The 22,648-nt window shown below is 42.4% G+C and overlaps 1 protein-coding gene across 4 annotated transcripts; it reads right to left on the bottom strand.

Annotated features, from left to right (window-relative positions):
• Positions 1–585: 585 nt before the first annotated feature.
• LOC121039623 (zinc finger protein 705A-like) lies at positions 586–21,640 on the bottom strand. Of its 4 annotated transcripts, XM_040489838.1 has the most exons (6): positions 21,517–21,640; positions 14,938–15,023; positions 13,525–13,651; positions 12,257–12,352; positions 11,914–11,981; positions 586–984 (listed from the first exon to the last, which is right to left on the bottom strand). In XM_040489838.1, exons 2-6 carry the CDS (start codon positions 14,947–14,949, stop codon positions 979–981), a joined length of 309 nt encoding a protein of 102 aa, XP_040345772.1. In that variant the 5' UTR covers positions 14,950–15,023; positions 21,517–21,640; the 3' UTR covers positions 586–978. The 4 variants fall into 4 exon arrangements, with proteins under 4 accessions (XP_040345772.1, XP_040345769.1, XP_040345770.1 ...); XM_040489835.1 differs by lacking the exon at positions 11,914–11,981; XM_040489836.1 differs by lacking the exons at positions 11,914–11,981; positions 21,517–21,640 and adding an exon at positions 19,466–19,516.
• Positions 21,641–22,648: the final 1,008 nt, after the last annotated feature.

The raw sequence follows: 22,648 nt of genomic DNA, 5'->3' as shown, positions 1-22,648 counted from the left end.
CCTCTTCCCTCAGCACTGTAGCTAAGGCCTTAGGGGAACAGGCGGTGGGACACCCTTGAAGACACGAGCTCATCTGTCACAGGTTAGGAATATTAACTGAACAGATTATCTGCACTCTTGTATGCTCATTACTGTGCATCTGTGACCATCCCTGTCACCTCGCTCCGGGTCCTCAGATGACCCACGGGAACCAAGTTTCTTTACCCCACTGGTGTCTCGTGACACTATAGTTGCACACGGACCAAACCTCCCAAATAAGAAAACAGGTGCTCAAATCCTTTGAGGACTTCCTCTGCAGGACAAGTGTAAGACCTGGAGACTCTGAAGCACAGATGTTGAATGTGGAACCATCTCCAGAACTGGTTCTGGAGTTCCCAGCTCCAAGAGAAAGCCATTTGAGGACATGAGTTTCCCTTACCCACTGCTCACTGACCCTCCCTGTCACCATACCCAGCCCAGTCCTAGTTCTCTGAGTACATCAGCCTGAACTACGGCAAGGAGAACGATCACCAAGTTTCTAGTCTTTTCCGCGGAGGAAAGCAATCTCTGGGTGATCACTGTGCTGAACTGATTAATATCACTACATTTAAAATGCAAAGGTAGCTCTGACTCAGTTTTTTAGTTCCTAAAGCCAAACTGCGCAGCTCTCCTTTGGGGAAAACTGCAGCCCAGAGAAAGGTCACCAACTGTTGACTCATGACCACATACAGACGGAAGAGTTCCGAAAACTCTGGATTAAACGAAAAGAACTGTAGTTGATCTGTACCAATCTGCACTGCATTTAGTGAAGAGATTTTCACTGCATTTAGCGAAAATTGAGGGATTTTCACATTTTAAAAATTATTTTAATTAAAACATTAGAAATCAAATTATCAAATTATGACTGAGGTGAAAAAGTTACATTTCTTCCTGCAGCACCCAGGCAGTGAGAACCCTTAGATTTCAGAACAGCGGGATTCAATGATAGGCTGACCGCAATCATGTCTGAAATTCAAAAGAGAAACCAATGAGAAGACTTTGATAGAAGTAACTGTGATACAACATCTAATATTAAAATGGAAAAGCTACTTTAAATAGTAACTGCAACATTAATGATAAATTAATGAGAACATTAAGTTTAAATTATAATGAAATAGTCTAAGGATATAAGTATCAATATCAATAACATTATTTATATAATCTGTGCTTAGACTACTAATACTGAATTATGCAGTAATTCCTGAAAGTAATTATACCTTATTAATACCAAATTATGAAGTACTACTAATATATTCTACATTACTAACTTATTAGTCTGATATAATACTTAATGTCAATAAAATTTTAACGGAATGTTTTCTAAGTTTCCCAGAAATATTTATATAGAAGTTGTGTGAGGTATTGTTTGGCCAACAAAGAAAACAATGTTTAAAGTGTTGGCATTTTCCAGTTAATGATTTTTTTTTAAGTATTTGTTTAGAGAAGTTTTAGGTTTACCACAAAACTGAGAGAAAGGTACAGATATTTTTCATCTATTGCCTGACTCTATACATGCACAGCACCCGCCCCCCCCCCCCCCCCCCCCCCTTACCAACCCCATTTGCCAGAGGGGTACGTCTTTTGTTTTTTACCAAGGATAGCCCTACACTGACACATCATCACCCAGAGTCCACAGTTTACCTCACGGTCACTCTTGGTTGTACATTCTATGGGTTTGGACAAGTGTATAATGACATAGATCCATCATACAACAACATCATTCAGAATATTTTCACTGCCCTAAAAATCCTCTGTGCTGATCAAATTTTTAAAAATTGTGTATTTGCAAAAAAAAAAAAAAAAAAAAAAAGGAATACCAGGAAGTTATATTTTAATGTCCTTTCATTTTCCACATAATAAAATCATTATTATTCACTTTACATTAATGAAGAATTCCTAATATTGATTCATGTTCTCACATGAAGTGTTAAGTGGTTTGCACTATGGCATACTGTAAATATATCATTTTCTGCTGAAGAGCAGTTTATTTGAATATTCAAGTAACTACCCACTAAACTATTTTAATCGAAAACATTCAGCCTATGCCATAAAATATTTGCTGTGTTTATACTAATTTCAAATTTCATAATAATTGCTTGCATCTCAATGTAATTTATACAATTATGCCATTTTAATTGTTTTAGAAAAGTTTCCTCTGAACATTCACAGTTCTGTAGTGTGTGAGTGAGCCCAGCATGAAATGTGGCCAGATGACAGACCCTAAGATAGAGCTTAAAACAGAATTATTTCACTCTCTGCATGACTGGAACATAAGAATCTCCATATTTCTTTTTTTTTTTTTTTAATTTTTTTTTTCTTTTTTCAACGTTTTTTTATTTATTTTTGGGACAGAGAGAGACACAGCATGAACGGGGGAGGGGCAGAGAGAGAGGGAGACACAGAATCGGAAACAGGCTCCAGGCTCCGAGCCATCAGCCCAGAGCCCGACGCGGGGCTCGAACTCACAGACCGCGAGATCGTGACCTGGCTGAAGTCGGACACTTAACCAACTGCGCCACCCAGGCGCCCCAAGAATCTCCATATTTCATATGAACCAGCAATATACATCACGCATAAGAGACTCATCTATATTTTTACATTACCCTAGTTCTCTAAAAACCAAGATGTAATAGATTTCCAACATCAAGTTTTAATATGTTTTTAAAATATGGTAATTCCTATACAATAGTGGCAATAACAAAATACCATTGTGTTCCTGTATTATGCTAGAGTGATCATTCAACAGGATTTAGTACTTACTCATATCTTCCCCTTGTTATTCTCCTGTATCAAATTAAAAAGCCAGAGGAGTCCGGGAAATAGAAAGGAGGTCTGTCTACTTAGAGAAGAAAATTGCCACTGAGCCCCAAAAAGCAGGAGAAAAACTAGTTCCGTGGAGATAAATGTAAATCCTAGAGACTTTTCTGTAGGAGACTCAGCCCAGCAAGCTCAGAGGAGAGTGACTCCCAAGTCAACCTAGCATCCCAGGTACGTGATGTGAACATGCCCACGAGCACACCGGCTCCTCTGCCCTCTCCAGTCAGGGCCGACGTGCAGTGTCCTTCCATTCTGTTACATCATGTACAGTTTACCCATCAATTTTCAGCCAAGGTTTTTAGTTTTTATTTTGGCTACTTTTCACGGTCATGAATGTTCTGTACAAAATGATTTTCATGGAAGAAATCTTTATCAATTCACTTACTATTTGGAATATTCTCAAATGTGACATGGGGGGAGGGGCACTGTGACACACTGAGTGTGGCTCACTGCTCAGCCTTTCTACTTCCCACCCTCTCCAAGCTGGCATCTGGCAGTGACAAAGTCGCAACACCAGCCTTAAATCCCACAGCACCGGCATTTCAGGCAGTTGTTCGGGACTGAGCTGGTGCACAGAGCTGGCAGAGCAGAGCTGGAAGGCAGGAGCAAACATGTGCTCTTTTTTAAAACAATTTTTAATGTTTTTATTTATTTTTGAGAGAAAGAGAGAGCACGAGTTGGGGAGGGGCAGAGAAAGAAGGACACACAGAACCCGAAGCAGGCTCCAGGCTCTGAGCTGTCAGCACAGAGCCGGACGCAGGGCTAGAACTAACAAACCAGGAGATGATGACCTGAGCCGCAGTCGGACGTTTAACAGGCTGAGCCCCCAGGCACCTCTCAAACATGTGTTCTTGACACAAGGGAAGGTGAGGGCCACCAGGGAGGGATCATCCCTAAGGAGAACAGACCACGGCTCACTGGCTGCCTGGACACTGGCTCATCCCTTTGCTGAAGGTCACTGTTACCCCAAGGCCAGCTCCCCTACCCTTCAGTCAAGCTACATGGCTCCAATATCTTCTGTCAGGTTTTATTCCACTTCTGTTTTTACCAGAGACCTAGAGTCCAGAACAAATAGCCTGAATGTTCCAGCTCACCTCTGCCCCTGCTTCTCTCTAAATTGTATGAGCAGGAAGCAAACCATGCCATCCCCAGACTGGTCTGGACCCTCAGCCAGGTCGTGGTGTGCTCCTGGTCAACATAACCAATTGCGCAGAACAGCAACATCATTTCAGGCCGTTATGTGACAAACCTTGATGACAGATCAAGAGGAAGACAATTCCACCCAGCTGTCATGTCCAGACACAAACTAGAGACATCATCCAAGCCACAAAATACCAACTCCTTCCCTCTCTCAGCCTATGTAAGTGATCGCTGCTTCTTTACAAGATACAGCTGTAGTCTTATTCTATTCATACCTCCAGAGAGAGAAGGTTTCATAAGACACCAGTTAAACAATTATCCCTGCTTTCTGACAGAAAATATCTAGATCTTCTTCTAACTTTTAACTGCCCCCTGAAATCAACTAACACAAGTGAAAATCAGCTCCTTCTAAGACCTTCTTATTGAGAATTTCCAAAGTTCCATTTTGAAACTTGTCTCTAAATGAAAGGAGTAACGAATCCAATTTTTGTTCAATCTCAGGCACGTTTCGGACAGTCTTTAGCTGGAGGTCACTGACAGATGTGTATAAAGTATGAACATCTGCATGTGCGTAAAGGCATACACACTTTATTTTACAAACCCGGATCTGTGTTCTCAATGTTTAAACGCACTATCACAATGCACGGTCAGTAAGCTGAGCTGAATGCCCCCCATGAGGACTGGCACAAAGACTGCCAGCCGTCGTGGGGCCACGATAAGCTGCTGGTTGTGGACGTGTGCGTGAGCAGCGGCGCAAAAACGTGGAATGGAGAATTTGCCATCATTAGTTGGAGCCCTGGAGCGACAGGAGCAAAGAAAAGGTGTTCATGGCCGTGTGTGTGCCACAGGTCCCCATCCATCAAGGCACTACTCAGTGAGGCAGATGAAGGGGTATCACGGTATCAGGAGACCCGGAAGAAACTGAGCTCTTGCGAGGCTGTGGCCCCTGCCCGTGGGTCTTCACTCCCCACCCATGGTCCTCTGTTTGGTTTCCTGCCTGACCTCAAGTGTGCGGCAACCCCATCTGCAGCTGTGGAGTCTGGGATGGGATTCTCACAGAGTCAAGAATGGGAACCGCGAGGCAGATGCTCTTGGCTGAGGTGACAGATGGGTCAGTGAGTCAAATTTCTATCAGGCTGTTCCACAGGCTCCGCTTGCACCCGCATCACATCTCTGCAGAATTCAAGGTGTACCTTCCACGAGAGAACAGCCGAAAGGTGTGTCATGACTGCCTCTACATTTGGTAGCCATGCACACAAAAGATGCCAGTCTCTTAAGCATCTTCCCGCCAAATCCCACACATCCTGGCATTACGACCTTGCTCTCTGGTGCTGAGTCCCCCTCTGGCCAACACCTAAAGGAAACAGGCCAGCGAAAGGAGTTCAGGGTTGCTCCTGTTTTACTCACCCCTCTCATTCCTGAGGAGGAGCCCCAGAGGAAAGTTGGATGCAACGACTTCAAGGAGAGAAGGAACTCTTCCGGGAGCGCTGGAGCAAACTCCCAGATGAGGAGGGCAAGGCCGGGTGCACAGGGGCCAAGCCTGCTGCCCTGAAGTTCCTCAGTGCCCACTGCTTTGTCTGCAGCCACCGGGACGCTCTGTGTCCTGCTGAGCTCTCTCGTCTCCCAGGTCACAGGTCACCCAGGATTCGGGTTCTGTAGCTGGTGTCATCCTTTTCAACTGGGATACAATTCACGTTCCGTAAAATTCACCCTTTAAACTGTGACTTTCTTTTAGCATATTCACTAAGCTGTGAAGCCATCACCACTAATTACAAAACATTTTTATCATCTGCCAAGAATCCCCATCCTCATTAGCAGACACTCTCCATCCCCCCTCCTCCCTGTCACTGGCAACCACTACTCCACTTTGTTTCCGTGGACCTGCCTCCTCTGGGTATTTCATATAAACAGATTTACATGAGAAGTATCTTTCGTGTCTGTCCTCTTTCACTTAATAGAAAGCTTTCAAGGTTCATCAGTTCAAGAGCATGTATTTAGCATTTCATCCTTTCTCAAATAGCTGAGTAACATTCCACTGTTCAAGTATGGCACATTTTGCTTTTTCATTCAACTTTGGGCATTTAGGTTGTTTCCACTTTTCAGCTATTATGAAAACTGCTAAGAATACTCACACGTACATTTTTGCATGAACCTATGTTCTCATTTATGGATAGGTCAGCAGAAGCTGAAATGCTGAGTATATGGTAACTCTATCTTCTTGAAGGACAGCCAGGTTGCATTCCAAATCAGCTGCACCATGTGACATTCCCATTTGGAAAGGATGAGAGTTCAATGTTCCATATCCTCTCACTTCCCACCGTCTTTGCATGAACCATCCTAGTGGCAGTGCGGTGCTATCCCTTTACAGTTTTGATTTGCATTTCCCTAATGACCATTGACTTTGAGGATCTTGTTATTCCTACTGGTTACTTTTATATCTTCCTTGAAAAAGATCTATTCAAGTTTTTTGCCCATTTTTAAATTTGATTTCTAGACAATTTTTGAGTTGTATAAATTCTTTATGCATTCTGGATACTACTCTCTCTTCAGATCTCTGATTTGCAACTAATTTTCTCCCCTTGTGTGGGATGTCTTTCAACTTTATTAGCGTCCTTTGAAGCACATTTTCATTTTGATGAAGTCCAATTTATCAGTTTTATTTGGTTGCACATGCTTATGATACTGACTAATCCGAGAACACAAATATATGTATTTTTAAGTTTATTTTTTTTAAGTCATCTCTACACCCATTGTGGGGCTCAAACTCATGACCTCGAGATCAAGTCACATGCTCTTCTGAGCCCGCCACGTGCTCCCAAGAACACAAATTTTTATGTCTTTGTTTTCTTCTAAGAGTTTTGTGATGTTAGCTCTTATATTTAGCTATTTTACCAATTTGAGGGCTTTTTTTTTTTTTGCATATTAGGTAGGAGTACAATTTCTTTTCTTTGTATGTGGATGTCCAGTTACTCCAGGACCGTTTATTAAAATAACTATATTGTTGGAACCCCTATCAAAAATAAATTGACTATAAATGTGAGGATTTACTTCTGAACTCTCAATTCTAGCCCATTAATCTAGAAGTCTATTCAATACTCCAGCACTAGAGTCTTGATTAATGTCTCTTTCTGGTAAGATGTGAAAGTGGGACATGTGAACACTCTAATTTTTTTTTCTTTCAAAGCTGCTTTTTCTGTGTCCTTGGATCTCCACGTGCATTTCATGGTCAGCTGCAACTGTGATAAAGATTACACTGAATCTGTAGGTCTGGGTGTGCTGCCATCTGATATTAAATCTTCCAACCCATAATCACTTTCATTTAGGCCATTTAAATATTTCCTTTTTTTATGGTCTATTTCATTTCTTTCAAAATATTTTGAGTACAGATCTACCTGTGTTAAATGTATTTTAAGCATTCCATTCTTTTGGTACTAACATAAATGTTATTAATTTTCCGCTCTCTAGGATTCAGTTCTGGCTCATGCATTGCTTTTAGCTGTCTTCGCTTGCTACTTTCCTCAGCTTTGTCTTCTGTGAAACTCATTTGTGTAGAGTATGCACCACTTGTTCACCAGAATTCCCCCAAACGGTGTTTTTTTCTGTGTTCTACTGGTGGGATTTAGTTTATGTGGTATTATTCTTTTTGTTTTCATTTTTTAGGAACACTCCACAAGTGACGTTTAGTCTTTCTCAGTGATTTACACCAGGAACCACATGATGTCAATGTTTTTCATTATGATGTCAATTATTTTTCATCGATGTTTCAGTTACATGCTTAAAGTGTTTACCTAACATTAACCTTTTTCACTAAGGTAGTTTCAAGTGGTGTTTTTCCTACCATTCCCTCTGCATTTTTTTTTAAAATTTTTTTTCAACGTTTTTATTTATTTATGGGACAGACAGAGACAGAGCATGAACGGGGGAGGGGCAGAGAGAGAGGGAGACACAGAATCGGAAACAGGCTCCAGGCTCCGAGCCATCAGCCCAGAGCCTGACGCGGGGCTCGAACTCACGGACCGTGAGATCGTGACCTGGCTGAAGTCGGACGCTTAACCGACTGCGCCACCCAGGCACCCCCCCTCTGCATTTTTTAGCCAGTATTCTACTGTGATGTTTCACCTCCTGCCACGTATGAAGACACGTATGTATATGTGTATGACTATGTTAATCTTTCAATGTGCTAAAAAAATCCATTATTTTTATTTTTTATTTTGATGATATGGTTGTCCCAAATGTGGCCATAGGAGCCCCTTCAATCTGCCCCCTATTTCCTTTTCACCTGTCCACTCTCCTTTTGTACCTCCTTACTTTCCAGCAAAAGATACCTTAGACTCATCTGTACTTTCTCTACTCAATACCAATCTTGCATTTGCCCACCTCAATCAACCCCTTCTCCAAGAAAGCCTAGCTCCAATTAGTGAGAAGGAAATTTAGAAACCAGTAATTGAGTGATATTTGTCATTGCAACTGACGTGTCCCTCCCTACTTCTAGGCCCTTTCAGGGCACAGGACACATGTCTGCACACATGCACAAGAACACAGATTGTCAATTCATGCTAATTAAGTCTAATTCCAATCCAAATGCCCTGAAACTTATCTTCTCCTTTCTCAAGTATCTGTATCTCCATTTTCTATTACCAGGTAAACTTTTGGCTGAAAAACACCTAAATATATTTAATCACATACTCAGTCATACATTAAAAATAAAAACTTTAAAAACTGCTACACTCACACCACTGAAAAAAATAACCAAATCAAGTAGGCATTAAGAATAATTTGCAAGTATTGTTGTATTTCACTTGAGTGTATAAAAACACTGTGCTCAAAAATTACTTGAATTTGGGTATTTTTTTAAATTTATTTTCTGTGATTATGGTAGTTATTTGATAAAAAGTTAGGCTCGTTTGTTTTCCAATTTCTCCCCACTCATCCTTTTCACTTAACTTCCTTGCTGGTACAGCAAACGTTCCCAAACCAAGCTTCCAAACAGAAGTGTTCTCAGAAGTGTCTTCCTCCTCCTCCCACTTCCTCGATACTCCTCTCCACTCTCTATATTTTACTTTTATTAATTATCCTCCCTTCACTTTTTCAAGACCAGCAGTAGACTGTCTCTGGCTTCACGTCTCTCTAACACGCTGTTTCTGACCCGCAGATCTTGTTCAAAAAGGCTCACCTGATTAGGTTATGCTTATTCAGGAAAAACGTCCTTGGGATCACCTTATAGACAACCAATTCGAGACCTTAACCACATCTGCAAAACCCCTTCCCCACTGCCACATGAGGAGAATGATATTCTATCACATTCAAAGGTCCAGAACAGAAGCAAAGGAAAGAAATTATACAGGTGGGAACACTAGCGGGTATAATCTTGGGGGCAAGACTTTGAATACTGCCTCAAAATTACTGTTGATCCTCTTCCAACCCAGAGAGTCTGAGGCTGTAATGTGTAAGGAATAACTGCTTGGGGGGTTAGCAGAAAGTGCTGGGAGAGAAGAAAAAGACTTCGATTCCACCCAGACCATCTACCATGGTCCCAATCCCTCACCTCAGAGCTGGACCCCTATTTCCCCTCAGTGTACCCCATACTCCTCCATCCTATCCTTTAACCTACATTAACCCTCCCTACCTGGACTCTCTTTCTGAGACCTGTGCACACCGTGGATCACCAATACCTGTCCCAAAGCACTGCTCTGGTCACTTCCAGTGGCTTGGCCTATGACCTTGAGTCTACCTGGAGATTCCCTCTTGTGCATCCTCATTCAGTAACTTGGCTTTTACGCCTTTCCCTCTTTTCTGCTTTCGTCAACACCTAAGGCCACCAAATGCTCCCTTCAATCTACCCTGCTCCAACATCACCTGGCATCTCAGATGCCAGCCATGCACCTATAGCTGCCTCCTCACCCGCTTGTACTCACTTCTCCCTCTGCCCATGTTTATCCTACCCCAACCGGGCCCTGGTCTCCTGGCCTCACATCCCCACTCTCTCCTCCTCTGTCGTGTTCGAGGTAAGAATGACTGTGGCTGTGCAAGTAGGAAAATGTGGACAGGTTGGACATTTTAAAAAGAGGAGTACTGTTTTAACACTGGACTTTATTCACAAACCAAATGTTTATTCTTGCAAGTGTGTATTAATTTTTACCATGTACATGTATTTTTAAACCTGGATTTATTTTTGAGCAGCAGGCAAAAGTTTATTAGAGTATAAGATTAGAAAAGAAGAATAAAAGGAAAGTTCTCTTTATAGAGAGGGGACATTCGAAAGTGAATGCCCCTCAACACTGATACATGTAAATCACATTATTTTTTATTATGATCTTTCAGCGTATTTAGGTTATTTTATGATTGACTCATTTATGGTCAAAGCTGCATAAAAATATAAAGTGAACAACATATTAGCCTTCTGAGGAACAATTTTTACTAATTTCAAGTACTGATCTATTGAAAGGATTTAATTTTTATTGTTACAAATTCTTCATTAAACATTCCTGGATCACAACACAAATCTCTATTTTCATCTTACATTGTTTGTAATAGGCCATCTGGCAAAGGTCTGAATACTCTGATGAAGTGTGGGTTATAGGTTTCTCTAGGCAGAGTTTTTTTGTAGTCTCTGCCGTAGCATTTGCTCACGGCGCTTAAAGAACAGATTGCGCGTGATGGCACGTTGTGAAGGCACAGTGACTGTGTGCATACAGTTCTCCCTCTGTGAGCTCTCTGGGGTGGTTAGAGTGGAGTACAAAGGCAGTCCTGCCTCACATTTATCATACGGGTTCTTTCATGCGAACTGAGGTCAGAGACTGATGAAGGCTTTTCCATTCTATGGGATTATTTTAACTAAAGGGTAAGACGTTTACCTAGACTTTGGCCACATTCATTTCATACACAGGGCTCCTCTCTGGTGTAAAATTACTCATGCTGTTTAAGGTGACAATTTTGACGAAAAAATTCCTATTATTTCTCTTCAGTTTGACTTCTTTTATGTTGACTGAAGGAGGAAGGATGATAGAAACTTTTTCCACATTTATCACAGATGTGGGTTTTCTCTCCCCTGTGACTTATTTTGTGTGAATAGAAGTTAGCATTCTGGCTGGAGTGTTTCCTATATTTGTTGTATTTATCGGGTTTCTCTCCTCTGTGGGTTCTCTGATGTATATAAAGTGAAGTGATCCAACGGAACCCTTTCCCACATTCTTTACATGTATAAGGTTTCTTTCCTGTGTGGATTTCTTTGGTGTGAGTCAAACTTAGCCTTCTGGCTGAAGCATTCCCCACATTCATTACACTTGCAGCGTTTGTCTCCAGTGTGTGTCCTTTTGTGCATAGAAAGCGGAGTCCTCCGGTAGAATTCCTTCCCACATTCCTTACGTTTATAGGGCTCCCCCTCCCCACACACCACCATGTGATTTAGCACATACTGAGTCACCATGGATCTGTAAGGGAAAACTTCCCCACATTCATCACATTCATAGGTATCCTTTTTAGTGTGAAATCTCCGCTGTTCGAAGATGAGAGGCCGTTAAAGAATTGCTCACATACACTCGTTAATTCTTTTCTCTACACACGACTCCTACTTTGACCATGCAGTGAAAATCTCCCGTTAAAATCTTCCCTGTGTTAGTTATACATGCAATGCCTCTTATTTTCTGCAATACAAAGAGATTTCCTTTTTCATAACATCTCAACTGCAGAGATGTCAGATTTATTTGAAAGATTTCATTAGTTTCAAAGACTAGATGCATGAGCCATGTTTATGTTTGTCCTTTTAGAAGAACTCATGTGGTGTCTTTGAGCAATACCTTAATTTTTTCCCTAATTTCAAACCACCCAAAGCTCTCTGCTGGGCAGCATTTACTCAAATCACAGTTGTGTGCTGCACTCTAAAATCTGTCAGTCCCATATCATTAATGTTCAGGGTGGGTTCACCCCCTTGAAACTTACCACTGACATGCACTTAGATGGGTCCTTTCGGCAGACATCTTCTTGCCTCATAAGGCTACTTTTTCTGTCTAAAATAATGTAAATAAAATGAACTGCTAGTGTGCCTTAGAGGAAGAAAACTGTTGAAAACATGCAAGGCCTGTGTATGTTTCAAATACTGACTCTTCCACAAGGGAAAAATGTGAAAAGAAGGAATATATCAGTGAGTTGAAAGGCATTTCAGGTAAGTGAAAACTATCAAGTGTTTTCAGGACATAAGATGTCTGCTGTTGACATTTCCCTGTCCTGCTCTCCCTGTATCAGGATCTTCCCAGTGCTGGGCACACACAAGCCTGGAGCTCACCTGGAATCACGCCTTGGGGAAATCCTCTCCCTTCCCTCCACAGCTCCACTCCTTGCTGCAACTGGGAAATCACATCTGATTTGCAAACTCGATACCCTGTTTGTGGGGAGTAAAAGACATACCGATTTTAGATCCTGTACAGAGAAACATGAATGATCTTTAATTTCAGGACAGGATACCAAGGAAGAACAAGGTGAACAACAAAGGAGAGCCCAGGGAAGAGCACCTTGAACACTGAAAATACTAAGGTCCTTCACCGTAGCAAGAAGAACATCGTGACACCATGCCAACACAGGGAAATTTTCTTGTTGCTGATTTGCAGGACCAAGATCAAAGACAGAGTGAAGAATCTTTAGTGTTTTTCAACAAAGGAGAAATTACAAGTTCCCACAGTAGAGTTAAATTAATTTTGAAAAATAAGATAAAAACAGAGAAGGAGGCAAACTATAAGAGACTCTTAAATACAGGAAACAAACAGAGTTGCTGGAGGAGAGTGGGGGGGTGGTGGTAGACTCAATGGGTAATGGGCATTGAGGAGGGCACTTGCTGGGATGAGCACTGTTATATGTAAGTGATGAAAAACTGGGTTCTACTCCTGAAACCAGTATTACACTGTATGTTAATTAACTTGAATTTAAATAAATAAATTAAAAATAAATAAAACAAGTACACAGAAGCTTCACCAGAACAACTTAATTTCTCTCTGAAAATAGGTAAAAGGCTAATAAAACATCGGGCACCTGAGTGGCTCAGTTGGTTAAGCGTCTGACTTAACTCAGGTCATGATCTTATGGTTTGTGAGTTCAAGCCCCACATAGGGATCTATGCTGACAGCTCAGAGCCCACTTTGGCTCCTCTGTGCCCTCTTCTCTCTGCCCCTCCCCTGCTTGCTCTTTCTCTCAAAAATAAACATTAAAAAAATAAGTAATAGGTATAATTTCCACAAATGGATTTTTAACTACCAGTTGACCATATAGAAAACAGTTATTTAGTAATATTTAGTGCTTTCATTCACTTAAAACATTCATTGAATTCCCAGCAGAGTCCTGGGCATTACAGACCTAGAAGCAAGAAAGGCACAAAAGAGGGGTCAGGAAAACTATATTCTTTTGGGGTGACAAAATAGGTGTAGGTAAGTATAAGAAAAAACAAATTACGTTCAAATAGTGTTAAGAACCATGAAAGAATCTGAATGAGGGCTGAGAGCGGAGGGATTAAGTGAAAGCTGGATACTTGCTGAATAAATTTATCAGTGTTGACAGACTCACCCACAGACACCAGATGACCGATGTTCTCCAGCATCACATCTCTGTACAGCTTCCTCTGGGATGCGTCCAGCAGGGCCCACTCTTCCTGGGTGAAGTCTACAGCTATATCCTTGAAGGTCACAGATTCCTAAAACATCAGAGATATTTTGGTGCAGCCAGGGCCTCCCCTATCAGGGGAGTATGCTGGACATGACGGTGCCGGAGATGAGTGGCTGTATACACAGAAACGTCAAAATCTGCCTGGGGTTCTAGTCACATGTTTCTCTATGCTGCCTCGTCATGTGTCTTTCACACACACTCACACTTTGTAAACATAACTTCATTACAAATGAGTGTCTCATGAGGTGCAGTGGAAATAACCTGGACACAATAGTGCCCAACTTTCTGCAGGACTGAATGGGGCTTCTAACAGAATTTGGACAAGCAAGTGTGGCCTCTCTCATCCCTACGCAACCCACATGCTCCTGAGAAGGCATAAGACAGACAGTTCATAAGCAAAACCCCAAGGGACCTAAGACTGCTGTACATAAGGAATGTCCTATCCTGACCCTCCTGTGGTAAGGCTGTGCACTTCAATCTTCTCTGGGACCTCTGAGCCTTGGTTATCACGATCCCTCCTGTAACATCATCCTGTCTAAATGCTAATGGGTAAGGGAAGCCTCTCAATTGAACCTGATCTTTCTAGTCCTGCAAAATTTGCTACAGGACCCTAGGTTTAGTTCTATCATAATCCCTCTCAATGCACAACCCAAATTAGGAAAATTTTCGCCAGAAATTTGTTTTCAAATTTGAACAAAGTTTAATTACAAAGAGGGAAATTGGTTTGTTTGGAAAAAAAGTGGTAAGGAAAATTTTTCTATGCTTAAGTTATTAAAATGCTCAAGCAGAATCTAGAAAAACGTTAGTAAGTTTAAAATTGGGGAAAATAAATAAATGATTGCTCATAGCTCTCTTGCCTCCTACCCCCAGTGTCAATGCTGCAGAGCCCTGCTCCGCAGTATCTGAAACCCTGGATGGATGAACTCCCCTGAAGAAACACCTGCCTCTCTACAGGCCTGTAAACTTCTGCTCATTCTCATTTCTATCACCTGTATTACCACATGCCTAAGCCCACTGCAGACACTAACACACTTAATGAGTGAGTCACTTCTCAACTGAGGCCATGTGATGGATGAGAAGAAACAACTTTTCTGCAAGGACATACTTAAGGGGATGGCGAATGGAATACAGTAGTGCAATACTGGGTAGGGGATTATTTCTTGATCAAACCCGGACCTGCCACGAGCCTCTCTGAGTCCTGAAGTGTGACTGACATGGGGTGGGGGCACACAGAAGATCCAAGCCACGGAGAGAAATCTGCTCATCCCCTGGAAAAACAGGTGTCCATGAGAAGGAAGAACAAGTCCTACTCACCTGTGGTTGCATGGTCTAGAACTCAGTCGCTCCTCTCTTCCTGCGTATTCTCACCAAGGGACAGTCCAGTAACTAAGCAGACAAAGCTGAGGAAAGAGAAAGCACCCACGAGACTTGCCTTTTCCAATACTCCTAGGTATGCCCATCTTGCAAATGCAAATCTTCACACGGTAACGACTTCCCCCTCCCCCAACCCGGTTCAACTCACAGGTACCTGCAGAGTAAACAAGGACAAACGGGGAAGGGGGCTCTCCTCTCCAAGAATCAACAATAAGAAGTCAATAATAAAGTCAACAATAAAGAAACTATTAATATCCCCGTTATAGAGATAGCAAAAGCATAGGGGTTTCTAGTTTAATTAGACTTGATACTCAGAGGTCTTAATTACATCTCTGGTACCAAAATCCTAGGAGATTCTGACTCCTGTCACATGGAGGTTCTTATATCCAGAACTAAGGACACCATTTTGGAATTTCATATTTTATCATTCTTGGTGAGGTCCACTAACATTGTTTTCTAACACCCATCTCAGCTCACGAGGGCCCCATACTCTCCCTCAGTCACCTTGGCTCCTCCACATGTGGGTTTCAGGCAGTGTTAGTGCCTCAACCCACCTGTATCACTCACGGCCTTGGACATGTGGCGAAGCAACCATGGAATCTCTTTAAAGTTTGGCTGGAACACTTCAATGACCCAACCCTTGTTCAAGTGTTCAGTGACTCTGCTATCATGCAAGTCTAGCACATACAACCCCTTGCACAGGAAAGAAGCAGGAGTATATATGTCACAATACTACACGCTACGGATTGCTGCACAATCCCCACAGACCAGATAGGCTCATAAAATATAGACTGAGGGGTTTAGTTTTAGAGGTATCTTATTGACTTCTTGGGGCCTGGAGTTCTAGTTATTTTTATCAACAAGATTATGTCTGCATTTCATGATTTAATATATAAAAGAATTTGTCATATCTAAAGTGCTACCTAAAACAATGTTTATAACTAAATATACTGCATCCACATTCACAACACGTCCAGCAAAGGATATGATTAAAACCCACTGACCGTGAGGACCTGGAAAGAGAAAACATCTACCTGTATTAATTGAGACTCTGTGCCAAAGCATAAGAGACTCTTAAAAACTGAGAACAAACTGAGGGTTGATGGGGGGTGGGAGGGAGGGGAGGATGGGTGATGGGCATTGAGGAGGGCACCTTTTGGGATGAGCACTGGGTATTGTATGGAAACCAATTTGACAATAAATTTCATATACTGAAAAAAAAGAGACTCTGTGAGTGGAATTTACATATATCTGCTTACATACATTGAACTTAATACTCAACAATAACTCTGCCTTTACAGATTACTTATATACTTAATGAGTTATATGCACTAGATTCAAAAAAATTTATTTATAGGACAAAACTACATGGATACAAATTGACAGCTAGAATTTAAAATTAACTCTATATATGAATGTGAAATAACTAAAGAATTTCATCTTGAAGGACACCGGGACCAGTTTTACCTACATATGTCACCGGTCAGATCAATGACCAGAGAAACTCTTCTCTCAAAACCTCCTCCTTTCAACTTGTTCACATAATTTCTCCCCATGCCCAGGATGTCCTACTACATGGGAACCTCCATCTTAGTGACCCTAATTTCCAAAATTAGCCTCCACCTCTAATTTGTATTGGTCAGAGGAACATACACTTACTCATTCCAACATACACACACCAAGACCAACAATTCAAATGCCCTTTAGTTCTTTCCAACATCTACTACTCAAAACTCCAATTGCAGACGACTTCAATATCTCATAGTCTCATGGCTGCATCTGTCACAGATCAGAATGAGGTACTGAGCTGGTCTAAATACAGTGTCACAAATCTGCCAAAAGCTTTTTCTAAATATCTAGCACCTGACTTTGGCTTAACAATTGCTCTGCCATGCTTCATGAATGTGTTAATATTACCTGTGCTTTTCTAATCTCACAAAAAAATCTCACCTTTTTCCTTAGTTTTCAAAAATGGTTTCATTTCCTACTGCAGAAATGAAACAGATAATTTGAAGAAATATTTCAGCTCACTGGCAAGAAACCTACAATTATTTCCTGATTCCCAACCCATCAGTATTTCCAGTCTTGTAAAAACTGAAAAGTCATCGCTATTCCTCATTAAATCCAACTTCTCCAATTGCATCCCCTTCTTTCCTACTTCCTCAAATATTTTATGTTCTTGATTATAAACCAAATTTCTTTTACCAGTAACCCCTTCATCACTTCCCCATCTATCTCCTTAAACTCATTTAGTCTCACCATTCGTCAAAGAAAAACATCTAAACCAATTTATATCTAGCTGCTGATACACGACCTTTTCCCTTCAAAATGAACCTGAAGAAATAGTAAATATTTAGTAACAATTTCTTCACATTCTCTCACTTTGAATTACAAAAATTAGTTCTGATTTCCAAGTTAATCAATCTTGTTAAGATCAGTTATTCCCCCATGATTAAATCCAGTGAGTGTTTCTCGGCCTTTTACTTGGAATCAAAGCAGTACTGGCACATGACCTCTGTTTGGGAACTTTCTTTTTCTAGGCTTTTTTGACAATTCAGATTCCTAACTGCCTTTAAAACAGTCTACGCACTCCTTCCAGAAGTCCTCTGCAAGGTGTTTCTTGAACAACAGTGTTGAAATATCTCCAGGTTCAATTCTACCCCCTTTCTCTCCTCTTACAATACTGTCTTGGAAATCTCACAACACTCTTTCACTTGCTTCAATTTCTCCCATGGTTATTCCTAAACTGAAAACTAAAAACATACCTAGACTCCACTGCTGTGCTGTAATCCCCACCTGCATGTACAGTACGCATGTAAAAGGAAACAGATTTTGAAATGAAGCCATCAACTCTTCCACAATAAAAATTTCTTGTCTTCTAGTCTTCCAAGTCCAATAACAAATCCACCAGATATCCAAGGATTAATCTTTGACACCACTTCTCAGAACCACACAACTAAGCACTGCTGTCATCTCTACACTGAGCACTGTTATCTTTCATTTCTACTCTGGTAGCTACATGTACATGGTCACTTCATACTCGCTAGGTTTCAAATTGAGATTAAATGCCATTTCTTCAGAGATCCCTTCTTTAAACTACTACCTAAGTTCCTTAGGTAGTTTTGCTGCCTTGAGTAGAACCTGACTTTGCTTCCTTCGGGTTACTCATTAATTTCTTACTCTGCATTCATTTATTTATTTGCTCCTTTCTTCAGTGCCAAAATTACCTGCAGAAAAATCACCCGCAGCATTTTAAGCAAGGGTCTCTTTGACTATGATTTGTGAATCATAAATAAACAGAAATTCCATGTCCTCATCACCTAACCTACCCTCAGACATGGTACTACAAATGGCCCCTGTCATTATAAACAATCACATTCATAATTAATAATTGTGGCAAAATAAAGGAGATTGGATCTGATGGGGGAAATTTTCTTCAATACTCACCAGAACCTAAGTACATAGAAAACCTGGGATATTGTGTGGCTACTGAGTATGCCATCACCACAGACCCAAGCTCAGAACTTCACTTACTTTAGGAATAGACATATATTTATTTGTGGACTCACTGTGACATAGTTGGTAACTTCATCATATTTACGATGCCATGGACAGACCTTGTTTACCTTGGATGTTAATCAAGATAAATATCACCAAAGAATAACTAGTTTAAGAAAAAAAATTTCCCCTCTAATTAATTAAATAATTTAGATACAGTTATGAAAAACTGAGTGATTCTTAAACCCTGTTAGTGTTCTAAAGGCACTGAAAGGCCTCACTACATTGTGGGTTTGGACCTGTTCTGGCAAGCGCTACAGGGAAGTTTACAGCGAGATAATCAGCATTCACCAGTGGGTTTAGCCTACCAAAATAATTCTAGGGCTTCAATGTGGCAATTCTACTTCTGAGTATTTTACATGAGGGAAACAAAAACACTAACTCAAAAAGATATATGCCACCCTCATGTTCACTGCAGCATTATTTACAATAACCAAGCCATAGAAGCAAACTTAGTGTCTACCCATGGGTGAGTGGATGATAAAGAAAATGCAGGATAGATACACACAATGGAATACTATTCAGCCACTAACAAAAAGGAAATCTTGCCATCTGGGACAATGTAGATGAACCTTACCAGCATTATACTAAGTGGAGTAAGTCAGACAAAGACAGACAGACCTCATTTATACATGGAATCTTAAAAAACAAAACAACAAAACAAACAAACAAACAAAACCAAACCCATAGACACAGAGAACAGATTGGATGTGGCTAGAGGCAGGGGGTAGGAGTGGGCAAAGTGGGTGAAGCTTGTCAAAGGCATGAAATTCCAGTTATAAAGGAAATAAGTAATGGGGATGAAATATACACCATGGTGACTATAGTTAATAATGTTGTATTACACATTTGGAAGTTGCTAAGCACAGATCTTAAAAGTCCTCATTATAAGAAAAAAATCTGGGGGCACCTGGGTGTCTCAGTCGGTCAAGCGTCCGGCTTCCGCTCAGGTCATGATCTCATGGCTTGTGAGTTAGAGCCCTGCGTCCAGCTCTGGGCTGACAGCTCGGAGCCTGGAGCCTGCTTCAGATTCTGTGTCTCCTTCTCTCTCTGCCCCTCCCCTGCTCACATGCTGTCTCTCAAAAAATGAATAAACATTAAAAAAAATTTTTTTAAAGAAAAAATCTGTAACTCTGTGATCATTTTGCAATATATACAAATACCAAATTATGCTGTATACCTGAAATCAATATATTGTTACTCTATCAAGTAAAAAAAAGAAGTCTGAGAGGAAGGCAGAAAATGAGTTCTAGCCTTGGCTCATCTATACTTCTTTGTCCTTGGTTACATTCCTAAACCTAGAGTGAATCCTTGTTGTCCCCTTACTAGTCAGAACAGGCCCTATTTTTGAGCCTGGAAAGCCCCTTTTCACCTCAAAAGCTAGACTGCAGACCTTTCGTGGCTGTCTTTGGCACCTGGGGGACACCCCACTCCCTGGGCTCGGGGATGCACGGCTGACCCATAAACTGTTGTGGTAAGTAGCTAATTCAGGAACCCGCTCCTGTCACCTTCCTAACTGAGCGCCACCCCATGAGGTTAAACAGGTTAAGAGGCACTTTTGCAAGTACAGCATTATTGCCTTTCTAGAGCACCTTTCTCAGCTGGCAGCTGGTTTCCTGCTGCCTGATTTGAACTTATTTTCAAAAATTGAGAAGCACACTGGGGACATTTCTGAAATTAAAATGGGGGGCGGGCATGCGACGTGTTTATTCTCACACCTCTGATATATTCAAAAATCAGAACATTTTGACGGTTCGCTAAGTGCATATTTTTTAAGGCCTTCCATGCCAAGGGTGCATATTTTAATACAAAGGAAGAGAAAACCAACCCAACGTGCAGCTCTCTGAGGCTATTTAGCTAAGTCTTAAGGACTGTAAGTCAATACTACAAAATGTTTAAAAATACTAGGACCTATCGGGATAACTGAGCCACAATTTAGAAGTGATGGGAGTAGAAGCACAATGCGTTTCAACGGATTTTTTTTTTAAATAAAATTTATAATTCAGAGGTCTCAGAATATCTCCGCAATAAAGTAGAACAAACCATTCTGAAGAGATGATAGGCGTCCTATTTTCATTCTGAGGACAACCTTTCCTTTCAAAATCCGTATTTTCCTTCCTTGTCTTTTTGTAAATATTGTATAAATTCGCCAGGGTCCTAGGCTTATTTCAGATCCACGTGTCACAGTGAGGTCCTACAAAAGACGTTTCGGTGACCCGACTTTTACTTAAAATGATCTACGACTGCTGCCGGGTCACAAGAAAACCTCAGTCGTGGCAAGACCTCACCCTGGATATGGGATAAGCTGTTTTAAGGGCGTTGTTGCAAAATACAGACACGGCAACTTCCTTGAGAGCCTGGAAAGTCCAATTATCATCAATTCTCACCCGGATGTGGACAAAATACTGACATTTAAAATAACAGTCGTGCGTTTTAACACACCGACCTTTTCTACGTTTCGGTACTTTTCAAACTATGACACTTTCACTTTCTACCACAAACCGCCCCCCCCCCAAGTGAACGAAGGCCAGTGCAGCATCGCACGCAGCCCCCCATGCAGCCGCACACGGCACCCAACACAGCCTCACGCAGCCCCCCACACGGCGCCCCACCCGCCCGCGGCCGGACGCGCCCTCCCCAGGCGCCTCTCGCGCCCCGGCCTCCGTTGAACGCCCCGACATTTTGTTCCGTCCTCTCCCCACGGCCCACGCGGTTTCCCCCTCCCCGGAGCCGCACCGGGGGCCCCCCCACACCCCCCGAGGCAATCCCGAATCCCTGCACCCGCCCACAGCATGCTGTGATTTCGACCCCACAGGCCCCGGATGGACGGGCCCGCCCGGCAAACAGGCCCTGGGAAAAGCCTCCACGAGAAAGGGAAGAGGAAGGGAGACACGCGGGGCGGGCAACAGCGAGCTTTTTCAGAGAAACTTGCCGCAGCGGCCGCACAGGGACATCACTCACGGCAGATACGGGGCTCTCGTCCTCCGCGGCGTCGCCTCCTCCGTCGCCCCAGAGGGAACGCGTCTCTGAGCTCTCGTGCGGACGCAGCGTCGAGGGCAAGGGGCGCCACGCGCATGCGTTCCACGCTGGCCCAAGACGGCGGGTAGGCGCGCCCCCTGCCGGCCTTCAGGGCGCAGCGCACAATGGAAGAGGGATCGGTCATTAGGGTGTTTGGACTTAGGGGCCGAGGGATCTCCAAGTTCAAGTGAAAATTCTTCTTTTTTTAAAAATTTTTTTTCAACGTTTTAATTTATTTTTGGGACAGAGAGAGACAGAGCATGAACGGGGGAGGGGCAGAGAGACAGGGAGACACAGAATCGGAAACAGGCTCCAGGCTCCGAGCCATCAGCCCAGAGCCTGACGCGGGGCTCGAACTCCCGGACCGCGAGATCGTGACCTGGCTGAAGTCGGACGCTTAACCGATTGCGCCACCCAGGCGCCCCATGTGAAAATTCTTCTGATGTGTGCAGGGTGAGAATAGGATAGCAGAGTTAAGTGGCGTCCCAGAGAGCAGGGGTGGCTCCTACCTACTCGATAGGCTGAAGACCCTATAGGCTGACGCCCACTGAGATTGAGACAGGAATGTTTTTGGTTGTGGTGATCCTGAGACCCAGACACGGAAAAGGCAAGGCACGTGCAGACATGTGGGGATGCCCCAAAGCAGTAGGGCCCGTGGGCAGAGGACCTTTTCTGATCCCCAGATCTGTTCCTAATCAGTAGGACTTAGGACCCTGCCCAGGTTCCTGTCTCTTCCTCCATGACCTGAGATTGAGGGTTTGCCAAGGGCTCCAGGAAAGAGGATCATAGAGGCTAAACCAACTGAAGTAAAATAAACCCATTTTAGGATACCTTCCTTTAGAAAATGTCATTTTTTAACATGTTTATTTTTAATGTTTATTTTTGAGACAGAGGGAGACAGAGTGTGAGTGCGGGAGGGGCAGAGAGAGAGGGAGACCCAGAATCTGAAACAAGCTCCAGGCCCTGAGTTGTCAGCACAGAGCCGGATGCAGGGCTCAAACCCATGGATCATGAGATCATGACCTGAGCCGAAGTCAGACACTTAACCAAGTGAGCCACCCAGATGCCCCTAAAA

The sequence above is a fragment of the Herpailurus yagouaroundi genome, unplaced genomic scaffold (genome assembly GCF_014898765.1).
Source record: "Herpailurus yagouaroundi ecotype Mexico unplaced genomic scaffold, PumYag 181, whole genome shotgun sequence".
Classification (NCBI taxonomy): Eukaryota; Metazoa; Chordata; class Mammalia; order Carnivora; family Felidae; genus Herpailurus; species Herpailurus yagouaroundi.
Note: the sequence above shows the minus strand (reverse complement) of the source record. Positions and strands in the feature narration are given on the sequence as shown.

What these genes read in the sequence shown, in the direction of transcription:
- LOC121039623 (XM_040489835.1), bottom strand. An exon ending in CGGTCATCTGGTGTCTGTGG is followed by an intron (nt 12,353 to 13,524) that starts GTGAGTCTGTCA and finishes CCCCACAAACAG; the next exon opens with GGTATCGAGTTTGCAAATCA. An exon ending in TCCCCAAGGCGTGATTCCAG is followed by an intron (nt 985 to 12,256) that starts GTGAGCTCCAGG and finishes TTTGAATTTCAG; the next exon opens with ACATGATTGCGGTCAGCCTA.